Source organism: Natator depressus, chromosome 4 (genome assembly GCF_965152275.1).
Source record: "Natator depressus isolate rNatDep1 chromosome 4, rNatDep2.hap1, whole genome shotgun sequence".
In the NCBI taxonomy this organism is placed as follows: Eukaryota; Metazoa; Chordata; order Testudines; family Cheloniidae; genus Natator; species Natator depressus.
This window is the reverse complement of record NC_134237.1, coordinates 59,997,811-60,011,398: the sequence shown is the minus strand read 5'-3', so window position 1 is coordinate 60,011,398 and position 13,588 is coordinate 59,997,811. Positions and strand designations below refer to the sequence as shown.

General features: G+C 40.5%; 1 protein-coding gene across 1 annotated transcript in view; it reads left to right on the top strand.

Moving 5' to 3' along the window:
* The window catches only part of DCHS2 (dachsous cadherin-related 2), a 220,853-nt gene that overhangs the window by 194,564 nt on the left and 12,701 nt on the right, over positions 1-13,588 (top strand). Inside the window, exons 15-19 of the mRNA XM_074951108.1 lie at positions 107-318; positions 5,939-6,090; positions 9,557-9,687; positions 11,320-11,606; positions 13,048-13,186. Of these exons, the coding sequence (XP_074807209.1) occupies positions 107-318; positions 5,939-6,090; positions 9,557-9,687; positions 11,320-11,606; positions 13,048-13,186 (921 nt within the window). The remainder of the gene's footprint in view (positions 1-106; positions 319-5,938; positions 6,091-9,556; positions 9,688-11,319; positions 11,607-13,047; positions 13,187-13,588) is intronic.

Below are 13,588 nucleotides of genomic sequence, written 5' to 3'. Positions count from 1 at the left end.
TGAACAGTTATTCTTTTCTTTATTGCACAGTATGTGTCCTCACTTTTAACAGTTTATTTTTCCTAAATATGTATATAACCTGTCCTCTTTTTGGAAAATAAAACAGGTGAACTCACAGTGAAAGAGCCAAAGTTTCTTGACCATGAAGTCAAGAGTAAAGTGCATCTCGTTGTTTTGGCTGAAAATGGCTTGAATTCAGCACACTGTGGAGTGACAGTTTGGGTGCAAGATGTGAACGATAATGCACCTAAATTTGAGCAAAGCTCTTACAAAACATCAGTGTGGGAAGGCCAAATCTACAATACGTATGTCATGCAGGTAACGGGGAATACATATTTACAAACCTATTTCTGCAGTTAAAATTAAGAATAGCCAAACTTAGGCAACAGTCCAGCAGTGTATTCATTGGGCTTCCCCCTGTTCAAGATGCATACGCCTTCTTTAATGTTGCTGCAGCCTTGCCTGGAAACCTAAAATTTATAATTATTTTGGCTGCATTAGAGCTCAAGGTTCAGTTCAGTTTTTATCAAATTAGGCCAATATCTATCAATATTTAGCTTCTGACTGATTGTAGAAATAGAAACTAAATTAAACTTTCTTGTTGTCTTCCTCTGCTTCTAACAAAAAGCAGTTCTTGCTCATGAATGGTAGTCAGAGAATGATTGTTCAAGGCTAGTTCATATTTCAGCATAGATAGATTCTTGCTCCCAGCAGTGTCTCTAGAGTTTGTCACTTTAAAATTAATCCATTCAGCTCCAGTCAGGAGTAAAATCCTTTTGTCAGATCTAAGCATCTGATTTTAAATCTGCTGCTGAAAGAGTAACTCATCTTATTGTATGTGTGAAAATGCTCCTTCCTCTGAACATTCTTCAAAAGTGTTTCCAGCTGTTCCAGTTTGTTTCCAGCTGTTCATGCGCTATATCTATGTTGGAGCAAAAGAGGGGCATTATTTGGAGTAGAAAGGAGAACAGTTTTCTCCATGCTTCCCCTCCCATTTCTCCCATTGCAAGGTACGTCAGAATGAAGGTCATGTTAGGACCTGAAGATGTTCCTCCTATGAGAATAAATAAATGGAATGCAACAACTGCCCTGAATGTGAAGCCACTAGGGAGTTGGATGAGCATACATTTGTTTAGAGAAACATATGTCTGCTAATAGAAAAAAAAATGAGAAAGCAATCAAATGTGTCTGGAATAATCTGGATCCTGTAAAGTGTGTCTCATGCTTAACAGTAGGAAAAAGAACCAGTGAGGACTCTTCAAGGAGGCTGGGGAAATGTTCTCTATCTTGAGAATCGTGGACTGGTATCTTTTCCTGGTGCCGAACATTGGTTATTCAGCTAGTTTTATATTCTATTTCTGCTCCTTTTCCACTATTCTTTATTCCTTTAGATTTAAACAATAATTCATAATAGCCTACAGAAAGATGCCTTAAGCATTAATAATTATTATTTCATTTATTTGTAATAGCACTTAGGTTCTCCTGACCAGGGCTCAGGACCCTATTGTGCTAGTGACTGTACACACACATAACAGAGACTGACAATCTACTAATAGCCCTGGTCTACGCTACAGGGTTAGGTCAATTTAGCCGCGTTAGGTCGATTTTATAATGAATGCGTCTACACAAGCAACCCCGTTCCGTTGATCTAAAGGGCTCTTAAAATCGACTTCTGTGCTCCTCCCCGGCAAGGGGAGTAGCTCTAAAATCGACCTTGCTAGGTCGAATTTGGGGTAGTGTTGACGCAAATCGACGTTATTGGCCTCCGGGAGCTATCCCAGAGTGCTCCAATGTGACCACTCTGGACAGCACTTTCAACTCCGATGCACTAGCCAGGTACACACAAAAAGCCCCAGGAACTTTTGGATTTCATTTCCTGTTTGCTCAGCATGGCGAGCTCAGCAGCACAGGTGACCATGCAGTCCTCCCAGAATCGCAAATGAGCTCCAGCATGGAGTGAACGGGAGACACTGGATCTGATTGCTGTATGGGGAGAAGAATCTGTGCAGGCAGAACTCTGATCAAAAAGAAGAAATGCTAATATATATGCCAAAATCACACAGGGCGTTGAGGAACAGAGGTTACAACAGGGACACACAGCAGTGCCACGTGAAAGTGAAGGAGCTCAGGCAAGCCTACAAAAAGACAAAGGAGGCAAATGGTCGCTCCGGGTCAGAGCCCCATACATGCCGCTTCTATGATCAGCTGCATGGCATTCTAGGGGGAGACCCTACCACTACCCCACCACTGTCCATGGACACCTTCAAGGGGGGAGTCTCACGCAACAGGGAGGAGGATTTTGTGGATGATGAGGAGGAGAATGTGCAGCAGGCAAGCGGTGAATCCATTCTCCCTGGCAGCCAGGACCTTTTCATCACCCTGGAGCCAATACCTTCCCAAGGCAGGATCCCCAACCCTGAAGGCAGAGAAGGCACCTCTGGTGAGTGCATATTTGTAACTACACTACAGGGTTTAAAAGCAATAGTGTTTAATGTTTGATTTTCCCTGAAGACTCGGGATGCATTCGCGGCCAGTACAGCTACTGGAAAAGTCTGTTAACATGTCTGGGGATGGAGCGAGAATCCTCTAGGGACATCTCCATGAAGCTCTCCTGGAGGTACTCTGAGAGACTTTGCAGAAGGTTTCTGGGGAAGGCTGCCTTATTTGGTCCTCCACGGTAGGACACTTTAACCACACCAAGCCAGTAGCAAGTAGTCTGGAATCATTGCAGCACAAAGCTTGGCAGCGAATGGTCCTGGGTTTTGGTCGCATTCAAGCAACATTCAGTCTTTATCTTTCTGTGTTAGCCTCAGGAGAGTGATATAATTCATGGTCACCTGGTTGAAATAGGGGAATTTTTGTAAGGGAACAGTAAAAGGACCCCGTTCATGCTGGGCTGTTTGCGCTTGGCTAAAAGGGATCATCCCATAGCCACGCAGTGGGGGGGGTGAAGGGATCATCCCAAATAGCCATGCGGAGGGGTGGGGGGGAGCTGTGTGCTGCACATCCACCCGAAAACCGCAGCCCCTCCTTTTAGATAGCAAACCCAACCAGCATTGCTTGCTATAGGAAAGGAGGACACAGCAGTTTGAAACCATTTCCACATGTTATGAAGGCATTAGAAGCCAGTACCCTTTGGCTTACCATGGCTGCCTGGAAACTGAATTCTGTTGCCCAGCTGTGTGTGATGTGTCACCATTACCAGCAGGCACTCAATATAAAAGGCAAAATGCGACCTTGTACCCAAAGCACATGTGCTGTCTGCTGTGAATTGCTTGATTCACTGTGAAAGAGTCTCCCTTTTTTTCTCAGAAACGTATCATCTTAAATTTTACGCTCCCTTTTTATCCACCTGCAGATGCAAATGTTTCTATGCTCCCCCTATCATCTCCGTCCCTGAGGTTATCGCAGATTAGAGGGCAAAAAAAACCGCACTCTCGATGACATGTTTTCCAAGCTCATGCAGTCCTCCTGCACTGATTGGGCACAGCTGAATGCATGGTGGCATTCAGTGGCAGAGTCCAAGAAAGCATTAAGTGAGCACGATGAGAAGAGGGAGGATGCAATGCTGAGGCTAATGGGGGAGCAAACGGACATGCTCAGGCATCTGGTGGAGCTGCAGGAAAGCCAACAAGAGCACAGACCGCCACTTGCAACCACTGTACAACCGCCTGCCCTCCTCCCCAAGTTCCATATTCTCCTCACCCAGACGCCCAAGAACACGGGAGTGGGGAGGCTCCGGGCACCCAGCCACTCCACCCCAGAGGATGGCCCAAGCAACAGAAGGCTGTCATTCAAACAGTTTTGATTTGTAGCGTGGCTACAATAATGCATGGTTTCACAACAATAGTGACTTTATTTCCTTTGCCAACTGTGATTGAAGGGGGGAGATGGTTGGCTTACAGGGAATTAAAATCAACAAAAGGGGCGGGTCTGGATCAAGGAGAAACGCACACAACTGTCACACCGTAGACTGGCCTGGTTTTCACTGGTTTTCAAAGACTCTCTGATGTGCAGCGCACCTTCCTGTACTCTTCTAATCGCCCTGGTGTCTGGCTGTTCAAAATTGGCAGTCAGGTGATTTGCCTCAACCTCCCACCCCGTCATAAATATCTCCCCCTTACTCTCACAGATATTATGGAGCACACAGCAAGCAGTAATAACAATGGGAATATTGTTTGCACTGAGATCTAATCTAGTCAGCAAACAGCGCCAGCAAGCTTTTAGATGTCCAAAGGCACATTCTAGCACCATTCTGCACTTGCTCAGCACATAGTTGAACTGCTCCTTACTACTGTCCAGGCTGCCTGTGTATGGCTTCATAAGCCATGGGAGCAAGGGGTAGGCTGGGTCTCCAAGGATAACTGTTGGCATTTCAACATCCCCAACGGTAATTTTCTGGTCTGGGAAGTAAGTCCCTTCTTGCAGCTGCTCAAACAGCTCAGAGTTCCTAAAGATGCGAACGTCATACACCTTTCCCGGCCATCCCTTGTTGATGTAGGTGAAACGTTCCTTGTGATCCACCGGTGCTTGCAGCACCATTGAGAAGTATTCCTTGCGGTTTACGTACTGGTTGGCAAGGTGGTCCGGTGCCAAGATAGGCATATGCGTTCCATCTGTTGCCCCACCACAGTGAGGGAACCCCATTGCAGCAAAGCCATCCACTATGACCTGCACATTTCCCAGAGTAACTACCCGTGATAGCAGAACATCAGTGATTGCACTGGCTACTTGGATCACAGCAGTCCCCACAGTAGATTTGCCCACTGCAAATTGATTCCCGACTGACCGGGAGCAGTCAGGCGTTGCAAGCTTCCACAAGACTATTGCCACTCACTTCTCAACTGCCAGGGCAGCTCTCATCTTGGTATTCCTGCGCTTCAGGGTGGGGAAAAGCAACTCGCAGAGTTCCAGGAAAGTGGCCTTATGCACGCGAAAGTTTCGCAGCCACTGGGAATCATCCCATACCTGCAAGACTATGTGGTCCCACCAGTCTATGCTCGTTTGCCGAGCCCAGAATCGGCGTTCCACTGTATCAACCAACCCCACTGCCACCATGATGTCCGAATTGCCACAGCCCGTACTTTCAGGAATGTCTCTATCCATGTCCTCCTCATAATCGTCCTCGTGCTGCCGTCTCTTAGCCACGTTCTGCACATACTGCAGTATAATGCAGAAGGTGTTTACAATGCATGCAACAGCAGTGGTGAGCTGAGCGGGCTCCATGCTTGCCTTGCTATGGCATCTGCATGGGTAACCCCGGAAAAAAGGCCTCAAAATGATTGTCTGCAGTTGCTTTCACAGAGGGAGGGAAGGGAGACTGACGACATGTACCCAAAACCACCAGTGACAATGTTTTTGCCCCATCAGGCATTGGGAGCTTAACCTAGAATTCCAGTGGGCAGCGGAGACTGCGGGAACTGTGGGATAGCTTCCCACAGTGCACCGCTCCATGATTAGATGCTAGCCACAGTAGTGAGGATGCATTCCGCCGACTTAATGCGCTTAGTGGGGACATACACAATCAACTGTATAAAATCGATTTCTAAAAATAGACTTCTATAAAATCGACCTAATTTCACAGTGTAGACATACCCATAGTAACCACGCAGCAGCATAGAAATAATTACTCAAGAACACATCAACTCAGCCACCTCTTGCTTTATTGTTTGAAATTTCAGTTCTGCAGCAGAATGTATTAATAGAAGAAAATTGAGTTGTTTTTATTTTGTAAAAATATTTCCATTCATCGTGGGCTTGGTAACTTCCCCTGGGCTAATCCACAAAATTTGGGGCCTAAGCTATTTGATTGTCCCTTTTAATCTGTGTGGCCAAAATGCAGCTAACTGGCAGAAATAGATATATGTGATGTAACACTTTGCTTTTTGAAATTGGAGTTTGTTATCTGAGATTAAGCATGGATCTTCTTTCCAAACAGATTTTTGCAGCTGACCTTGACAGTGGGCTAAATGGAGAAATTGAGTATTCAATTTTATCTGGTAATGAAAACAAAACATTCCTGATTGATTCAACACGGGGGATTTTAGCAACTAATGCAATCCTGAATCACGAAGACATTTCATCATACAGGTTGTGTACAGTGTCTGCATAAAATATATATTGTTGCTAATTGTGTTTACCTCAAATTGATATTGCTCATGCTGTCTGTCTTAGGGTTTTATGCTGCCCATCTCTGTGTATTGGAACACCCACCATGTAAACTCAATAGCAATAGTGAATGTCATCACGGAGTACTTCTCTGTTTTTGGAGTAAAAACATAACCTTGTTAAATCAGCTACAGCACACACTGACACAAAAGCACAATAGATCTTTCAAGATACCCTGTTTACGTTGACATATGGCCATGTGTGCAGGGGCAGGAATTGAATGTCAAGATAGGTAATTCAGAATTACTCTTTTCTGTTCTTCAGCACTGTGGTCTTTTTTTTTTGGTAAAAGAAGCCATTTTTAACACAAAAGAGGAAGAGATTTTTAAGAGCCATTATTGGCAGTTTCTTTTACAGTATGGCAGATACGTTTTCAATAGTGAGTGATATAATATTGTAGAATTTCAATGGGATGTGATGAAACAGCATTTCCAGCAGTTCCCACAGCTGCCTTCTTCTCTAGAATCCCAGCTGTCATTCTGAGAAAAATAGAATACGTTTCTAGCTGATATGGTTGGAAAGAATCCAACTGCTCATCAAAGTGTGTAAGAAAGAAAAGGTATCATATAAAGAAGGTCTACACAGTCTGCTGTGAAGGACTGTTCATTTTGGTGTCATGAATGGATGGATGCAGGAAAGAATACCACCACTTACTTTTTCTCCCCAGTCAAGAAGCCGCCAAGCCCAAGGAGCCCACCTAGGCCTTTGTGCTACACTGAGGGGAAGCCGAGCCCAAGGAGCCATGCAGAGGTCATGGGTATATTTGGACCCTAGTCAGGGTGAGCCAAGCTCAGAGATCATTCATGGCATGATCCTGCTTTGAACAACTATGCCAACTACTGAGAATAGTGTCTTATTTCGGTACCTCAAGTGGGAGAAGTTTGGAAGATTACCATGAACATTCTTTTTCCAGTTCAACCCCTGCATGAAAGTACATTAAAGTCCATTGTGAAGTCTTTTCAGACAAATTCCCACTTCATTTAATACGAAGTTTGCTTTCACATGGACAATAGGAGTGATCCCTTACAGCAGTAAGAACATTTCCTTGATTTCTACTTAATTAGCAAGAATTGTACAGCCAGTTTCGCTGTATAAACCCAGTTACATCAGTATCAACATAAAGAGAACACTGCTAATCCCAGAAATAGCAATGTGTTGACTGCTATAGTTAAGGTTGAATTTGTTCTTAATTCTGCTTTGACTATTGTTACCCGGGTTCTATCCATGTGGAAGGTACTTGAATTTTCATCTATAAGCTTTTTTGTACTTAGTTTTGTTGTGTTTCTCCTGCAACTCCCAAATTCATAATCAAATGAACTTGACTCTTACATTACACATCATGCCATAATTAGAATTACAAAGTAAAGAAAGCATGCAAGTAAAGATATGTCAATTGTTTATCATAGCAAACCAGTTTTATATACTACAGTTCTCTAAGAAATTAAATTACTGTATATTGTACCATTGAAATTGTGACTTTTTTCATATGGCTGTAGCACCAGCTAATGCATATACAAGTTCTCTTTTCCTACTGGGCCTCAGATTTTTAATTATCCAGTCAGAATTTAGAAAACGACATCAACTGTATTACCAGAATGTGACTTTTTAAAAATATCAGTATAATTATGGCAATAGTCTCCTATAGGAATGATTTTGTGTGAACATAATGCCCAGAATATTTCATTTAATTTATTTTTCATTTTCTCCTGAGCCAAGAGGATCCATCATTATTTTTAATGTATCTACAATAGTAGAAAGATTTAGTTTGCTGAAATAATGCTTTAAAATGGTATTTGAAATGAATCCTCTAAAGGAAATTCTCAGTTAATGAAGCATTCATGTTGTTAATGTAATGATACCTACTTGTGTCCTTAAATGTGAATTTGCTTTTATTTAGTATTTAAATCAGAACCATAACATTCTTTTAATGTAAATTCTGTTTGATGTTTGTTTATATATCATTTCATTCTTAATAATCTGTGGTTTCTTATTTTTAGTAAAAGGAATCAGAAGAGCAACAGAAACTGTTCTAAAAAATGTTTTTCTGACTGTTTTTTTTAAATGTTTTTCAAAATGGCCCAATTACATTTTTTCCTCTCAAAATTTGAAAACAGTTGCTTGTTTCAGCTAAATCAGACATTTTCATCCCCCAGAATTTCTAAGTCCTTTGAAATAGAGGGTTTTAATAAAAGTGTTGACAGAACCTTAATTTTAATGTCTGGACTGAGATGATTTTATGAGATTTTTTTTCCACTGAAAATTATTATTTTTAGTAAAACATTTCCATGTGTACCTTGAAAATATTCATTCTCGACCAGATAGGCCTTCTGTATGGAATTACATAGATGGTTACCAACTGAATACAAGTCTGTAATTCAAGTTTTGTGTTCTGCTGGTGTCATAAACAGCAAGAAAATTCAGAGTACAGCATATGTGGTTCATGATGGCAGTAGAATCCACAGCTTGAATTACAGCTTTGGTGTTCAGTATTGTCAGGTGAACATTAAGAAAGTCACTATTTATTTGTCACTTTCATCAGAAAGTGCTTGTAAGATGAAGGAAGAGTTTAACTCTTCAGACTCAACAAGGGAGACAGAGAAAGTGCTGTTTGCCATTTAAATGTTTATACTGTATAAAACATTTGACATTGCTAAGCCCTGCAGTGTATATACCTTTGTTTAGTCTGACCTTCTGACCACATCTTTTTTTTTTTAAAGGAGTTATAGAACAATCCATGGAGCTGAATTAGATTCAACCCTAAATTCCCTTTCTGGGGATTTTTTTTTTATCCATCTTTGTTTATAATAAGCAATTTGGTCTTGATTGTATATAAGTTAATTCTGAGAAACAATGTCAAGAGCAAATTTCTTTTTATGATTTTTTGTTTGATTGGATCACTGTTTTCTTTGTTACATTGTCTAGGAAAATGAAAGTAATGTTAGAAGAATCCACAGCAGTTCCTTGTCCAGGTGTTTAATGAAGACCTACAAGTAGATGCTTGTTTTATATGCTGATGGGAAAACCCTGGCCTCATTGAAGTCCATAGGAATTCTTTCATTGACTTAAATGGGGCCAGAATTTCACCCTGAGTTTTTTGACTTTCTAGTCAATCCTACAGCAGTTGTTACATTGTTTCATTGGGTTCAGTATGTCTTTGTCACCTAGGTCCCCTTGGACTTTGTTCTTTCAACCTTCAAAAAATAAAATTGTAGTCACTCATTTGTATATTGGAAATTAAAATGTGATTTTGGCAATGGCAAGAAGAAAGGTAAGACATATTAGCTAATCTCATCATTTTTCATTTTTGTTTTGTACGTTTGAAATCACTGTTGAATAATTCTGTTATTTCTGGCTGCGTGTGACAACTGTGACTTCCTTTCAATACTAGGTTAGTTGTGCAAGTTGCTGATAGAGGAACCCCCAGCCTTTCTGCTACAAGCATAGTAACGATACAGGTAGTCGACGTTAATGACAATACCCCAACAATCCAACCACTAGGCAAAGTGGGAGTCTCTGAAAGTAAGTGTGACGGTGCAGAAAAGTGTTACTGAGTCAAGGGAATGTCAGATCAAGATATTACCTTTCATTTTGTTTTGTAACTTAATGTTATAGTGGAAGAAATCTCAAAAAATCATGGCAATATTAACAGAAATATTGAAGTAAATATGATCTGCTTTTGCTTTGAAAGGCATGATTCTTAATCTTTGGACATTATATTTAGGAACAGTTTGGAGCCAAAATACAGGAAATGTTAAAAAAAAAAAAAAAATACAGCTGTGGTATATTCTCTGTGGACTCCAGGCTCAAATTCCACAGATGTCTTAAATTTATCTTTTTTTTTAATAGAAAAAAATGCTGTTAAAGCCAACTCTGTGAAAAAAATCTTTGGAATTTTATTATTTTGAAGGAAACATTTTCTTTCCATAATATGAGACCTTTCTTTAGAAAGATTCAGCAGCATGGCCTAGTAGATGAGCATGGAGATTGGAGTTCTTGAGTTCTAGTGCCAGCTCAGCATCTGACTTCTTATGTGACCTTGGACCACTTAGGCCAAACTTTTCTAACTTGTATGTGTCATGTTGGGCACTTCTGTCACTATCTAAGCACCTAAATAAGTAGCTTGATTTTCAGAAATGCTGCGCATCCACAGCTCCTGTTGACAGAGTGTATCAAAGTTGTATTTTTTCATGTGGCTGTAAGTCAGGCCACTTCTATTTAGATATCTGAGTTTAGCACCAAATTTGAGAATGTTGGCCTTAAACTATCTTGTCCTCATTTCCCAAACTCATGGAAGGGCCCATTGAGCCCTCAGGATCTTGTGTCCTGTACCAACTTTTGCTGAACATCTCATGTCCACTGACCATTACCTCATCCAGGAGAGCCTAGGAGTTGCATGCCCTGGTTCCACAAAGACAAAAGGATACTTATGCTTTACCCAAATATTCTGACAAAAGTTGCATCTGGGCTTATCTACACTTGAACTGCTACTGTGGTGCAGCTGAGCCACTATAGCACTTCAGTGTAGACACTCATGATAGCAAAAGGAGGGGTTCTCTTGTCAGTGTAGTTAATGCACCTCCTCAGGAGGTGGTAACTACGTCGACAAAAGAATTCTTCCATCCATCTACCACTGTCTACTCCCAGGGTTAGGTCAGCTTAACTATGTCACTCAGGTTGTGGATTTTTCACACCCCTGAGTGACATAGTTGGGTCAACTTAAATTTTGAATGTAGACCTGGCCTCAGGCTTTCCTCTCAATAAGTCACTATCCCCTATTTGAGCAATTCATAGGAAACTCTATGTAGAAAATTATATACTTTCCTGTTGCCCTTGAAGGAGTAGTCTTTGTGGGATACAATAGGGCTGAAAGTCTAAAATAAAATACAAGTTAAAGGTCACATTTCTGAGGAATGAAGCAGGGTTACTGTACCTCCTGATATTTGCTTTATATAGCATGCCCATATCTTGCTCTTATTCTAAGATATACCAAGATTCTAAGCCAAAATATGCCAAAAATACTGTAAAAATACTATGCATGTAAAATCTAAAATTTATAAAATATATTTCAACTAACTAAAATTTACAAAATGTACTTCAACTAACTATATATACTTCAACTAACTAGATTTATTTTGAACATCACTGTTTCAGATGCCCCACCTGGTTTCGTAGTGACTCAGGTTTCTGCAAATGATGTGGATTTAAGCCCAGCTCTTCTCTACAGCTTTACGGAAGATGGTAACCCGGGAATGAAATTTGCTATTAATCAACACACTGGAGTGATCACACTGGTGAAACCATTAGATTTTGAAGAAACTGCTCAGTATGAGTTGTGGATTAGTGTGTCAGATTCTGTGCATCAAACAGAAGCAGAGCTCACCATCCAAGTTTTGGATGTCAATGACAACCCACCAGTATTTACTCAGTATTCATATCAGGTAAGAAGGTTGCAAATAGAGACACCATATGTGTAAATGCTCTTGAAAGATGTATATGACCACTTAGGAGAGGGAGGACCTCTGTCTATCCACCAAACCACTACAGCATCGGCAGGGGCAGCACTTCAAGTACACCTCAATCTGACCTAGAGGGGCTAGTTACATTTCCAGGCTTATTCATTCTCTAGACTCATTGTTGAGACTGCCCAGAAGAGTGCCAGTTAGTGCTATTTTTTTTATGGTGTAAATATCTATCCATAACAAATTTGATTGAGACCACCACACTCTGTTCATATAGGCCACCAAGCAGCCAGCAATTGGTAATAACTGTTGGTTAATGTTGTCTTCTGCTGGATTTGAATAGGGATCAAGAGTGAGAAATCTTTCTATGTCCCTTTTATCTTCTGTGTTTGCAGAATGGTTTTGGGAAGCACTAAACACTATGCAAGATTTTTAACTGAAGGAAATAAGTATTGTTCAATCAACTACACTATTATAAACCAACTGAGTTTCTGGCCCAAAGATTGTGATTTTGATGTGTTTCTTGGACAGTAAGAATACACAGCTCCCCTGCACTCAAAGTATAAAAGCATATCTCATTACCTGTTCATTGCACTGAAATGTTTACCCCTTGTATTCTCAGGTTTTCATTTTTATTCTGTATATGGATTTAAATGCATATAATCCATGTATTAAAGTGATTTTAACTAGATGTGTAACATTTGAAGTTATGAGGGAGATAGCTGCTGTATCATATAAACATTAGAAGTTTGATTGAAAAGGTGAAAGGAAATTTTGATAATAAAAATAGTGCATGTGGGCTTCAAATAATGGAAATACATGAAAGAGGAAAATGCTTCCATGTTTTCCAAGATTCTGTGAAGAAAGTAAGCAGTTCGCAAAAACTAAATTATAACAGTGATCTGTTGATTGTTAAGTGCTGTGGCACTTGGATTTTTAGAGCATATAACAATCTTTTAAGGGACCAGGACAATATATGGTCAACTGAATAATTCAAAATAGGCCTCAGAACTCTATTCCATGTACTAAAAACAAGATATCCATGGAAGGGAAACTAAATTGAGCTGCAATATTGTGAGGAGCCTTGCTTCCATTAGTGTTTTGTTGCAGTGAGAGACATTTTAAACTCTCTAACTCACTGAACTACTTCAGAAGAAATAATGGTCAGAATGAAATCTCAAATAGATAATTTTATTAAAAAAATATAGTTCACTCTGAATCTTGGACTGGTTGCCAGCATTGTTTTAGTATCTCAGCCCTGTTAGCTTTTTTAAGCTTAAGGAAATCGGCAGGTGAAACCTTTCGCGAAGCTCGGAACTGTATTTGTTTTCTTTAATCAAATCAACAAAAATGTAACTTGCTGTGTCCAAGACCTTTTATGTTACTCTTATCAAACATTTCATTTTTGGTTACACTTCAGGTGACCGTGCCTGAGCTCGCTCCTGTAGGTACTTCTGTCCTGACTGTCTCTGCTATAGACAGAGATTCAGAGCATAATGGAATTATTTCCTACAAAATTTTGTCGTCTTATGAGGGATTTTCAATTGATCACACAAATGGTGAGTTTGTTACACAATTTATTATGAAGTAAGGGCATATAGACTGAAAATTCATATTCCATTGCCAAATGTTATTATTGGTGATCAGAGTTCTGCATGCCTTTGGTGCCTGCAGTCCTCTGTTTATCCATAAGTAAAGGGCACCTGAAGGAGTCACAGTGACACTCCTTTAGTATACCTCTGCCATAGCGGAGGGGAAATAAGGTGATCAACTGACTGCTTATGAGAGCTGAGAAACTGATGGCATCTGGGAGTATAGCACTCGATTTATCCACATAGCTACTGTGAACCTCAGCCAGAACTTATGTGAAGCAAAGGTGATGGAAGTAGTGCTGCTGAAAGCTAAAGAACTGATAGCACTAAAGACTGAAGTCCTTTGTCTATCCTCAGGCTAGGTACAAA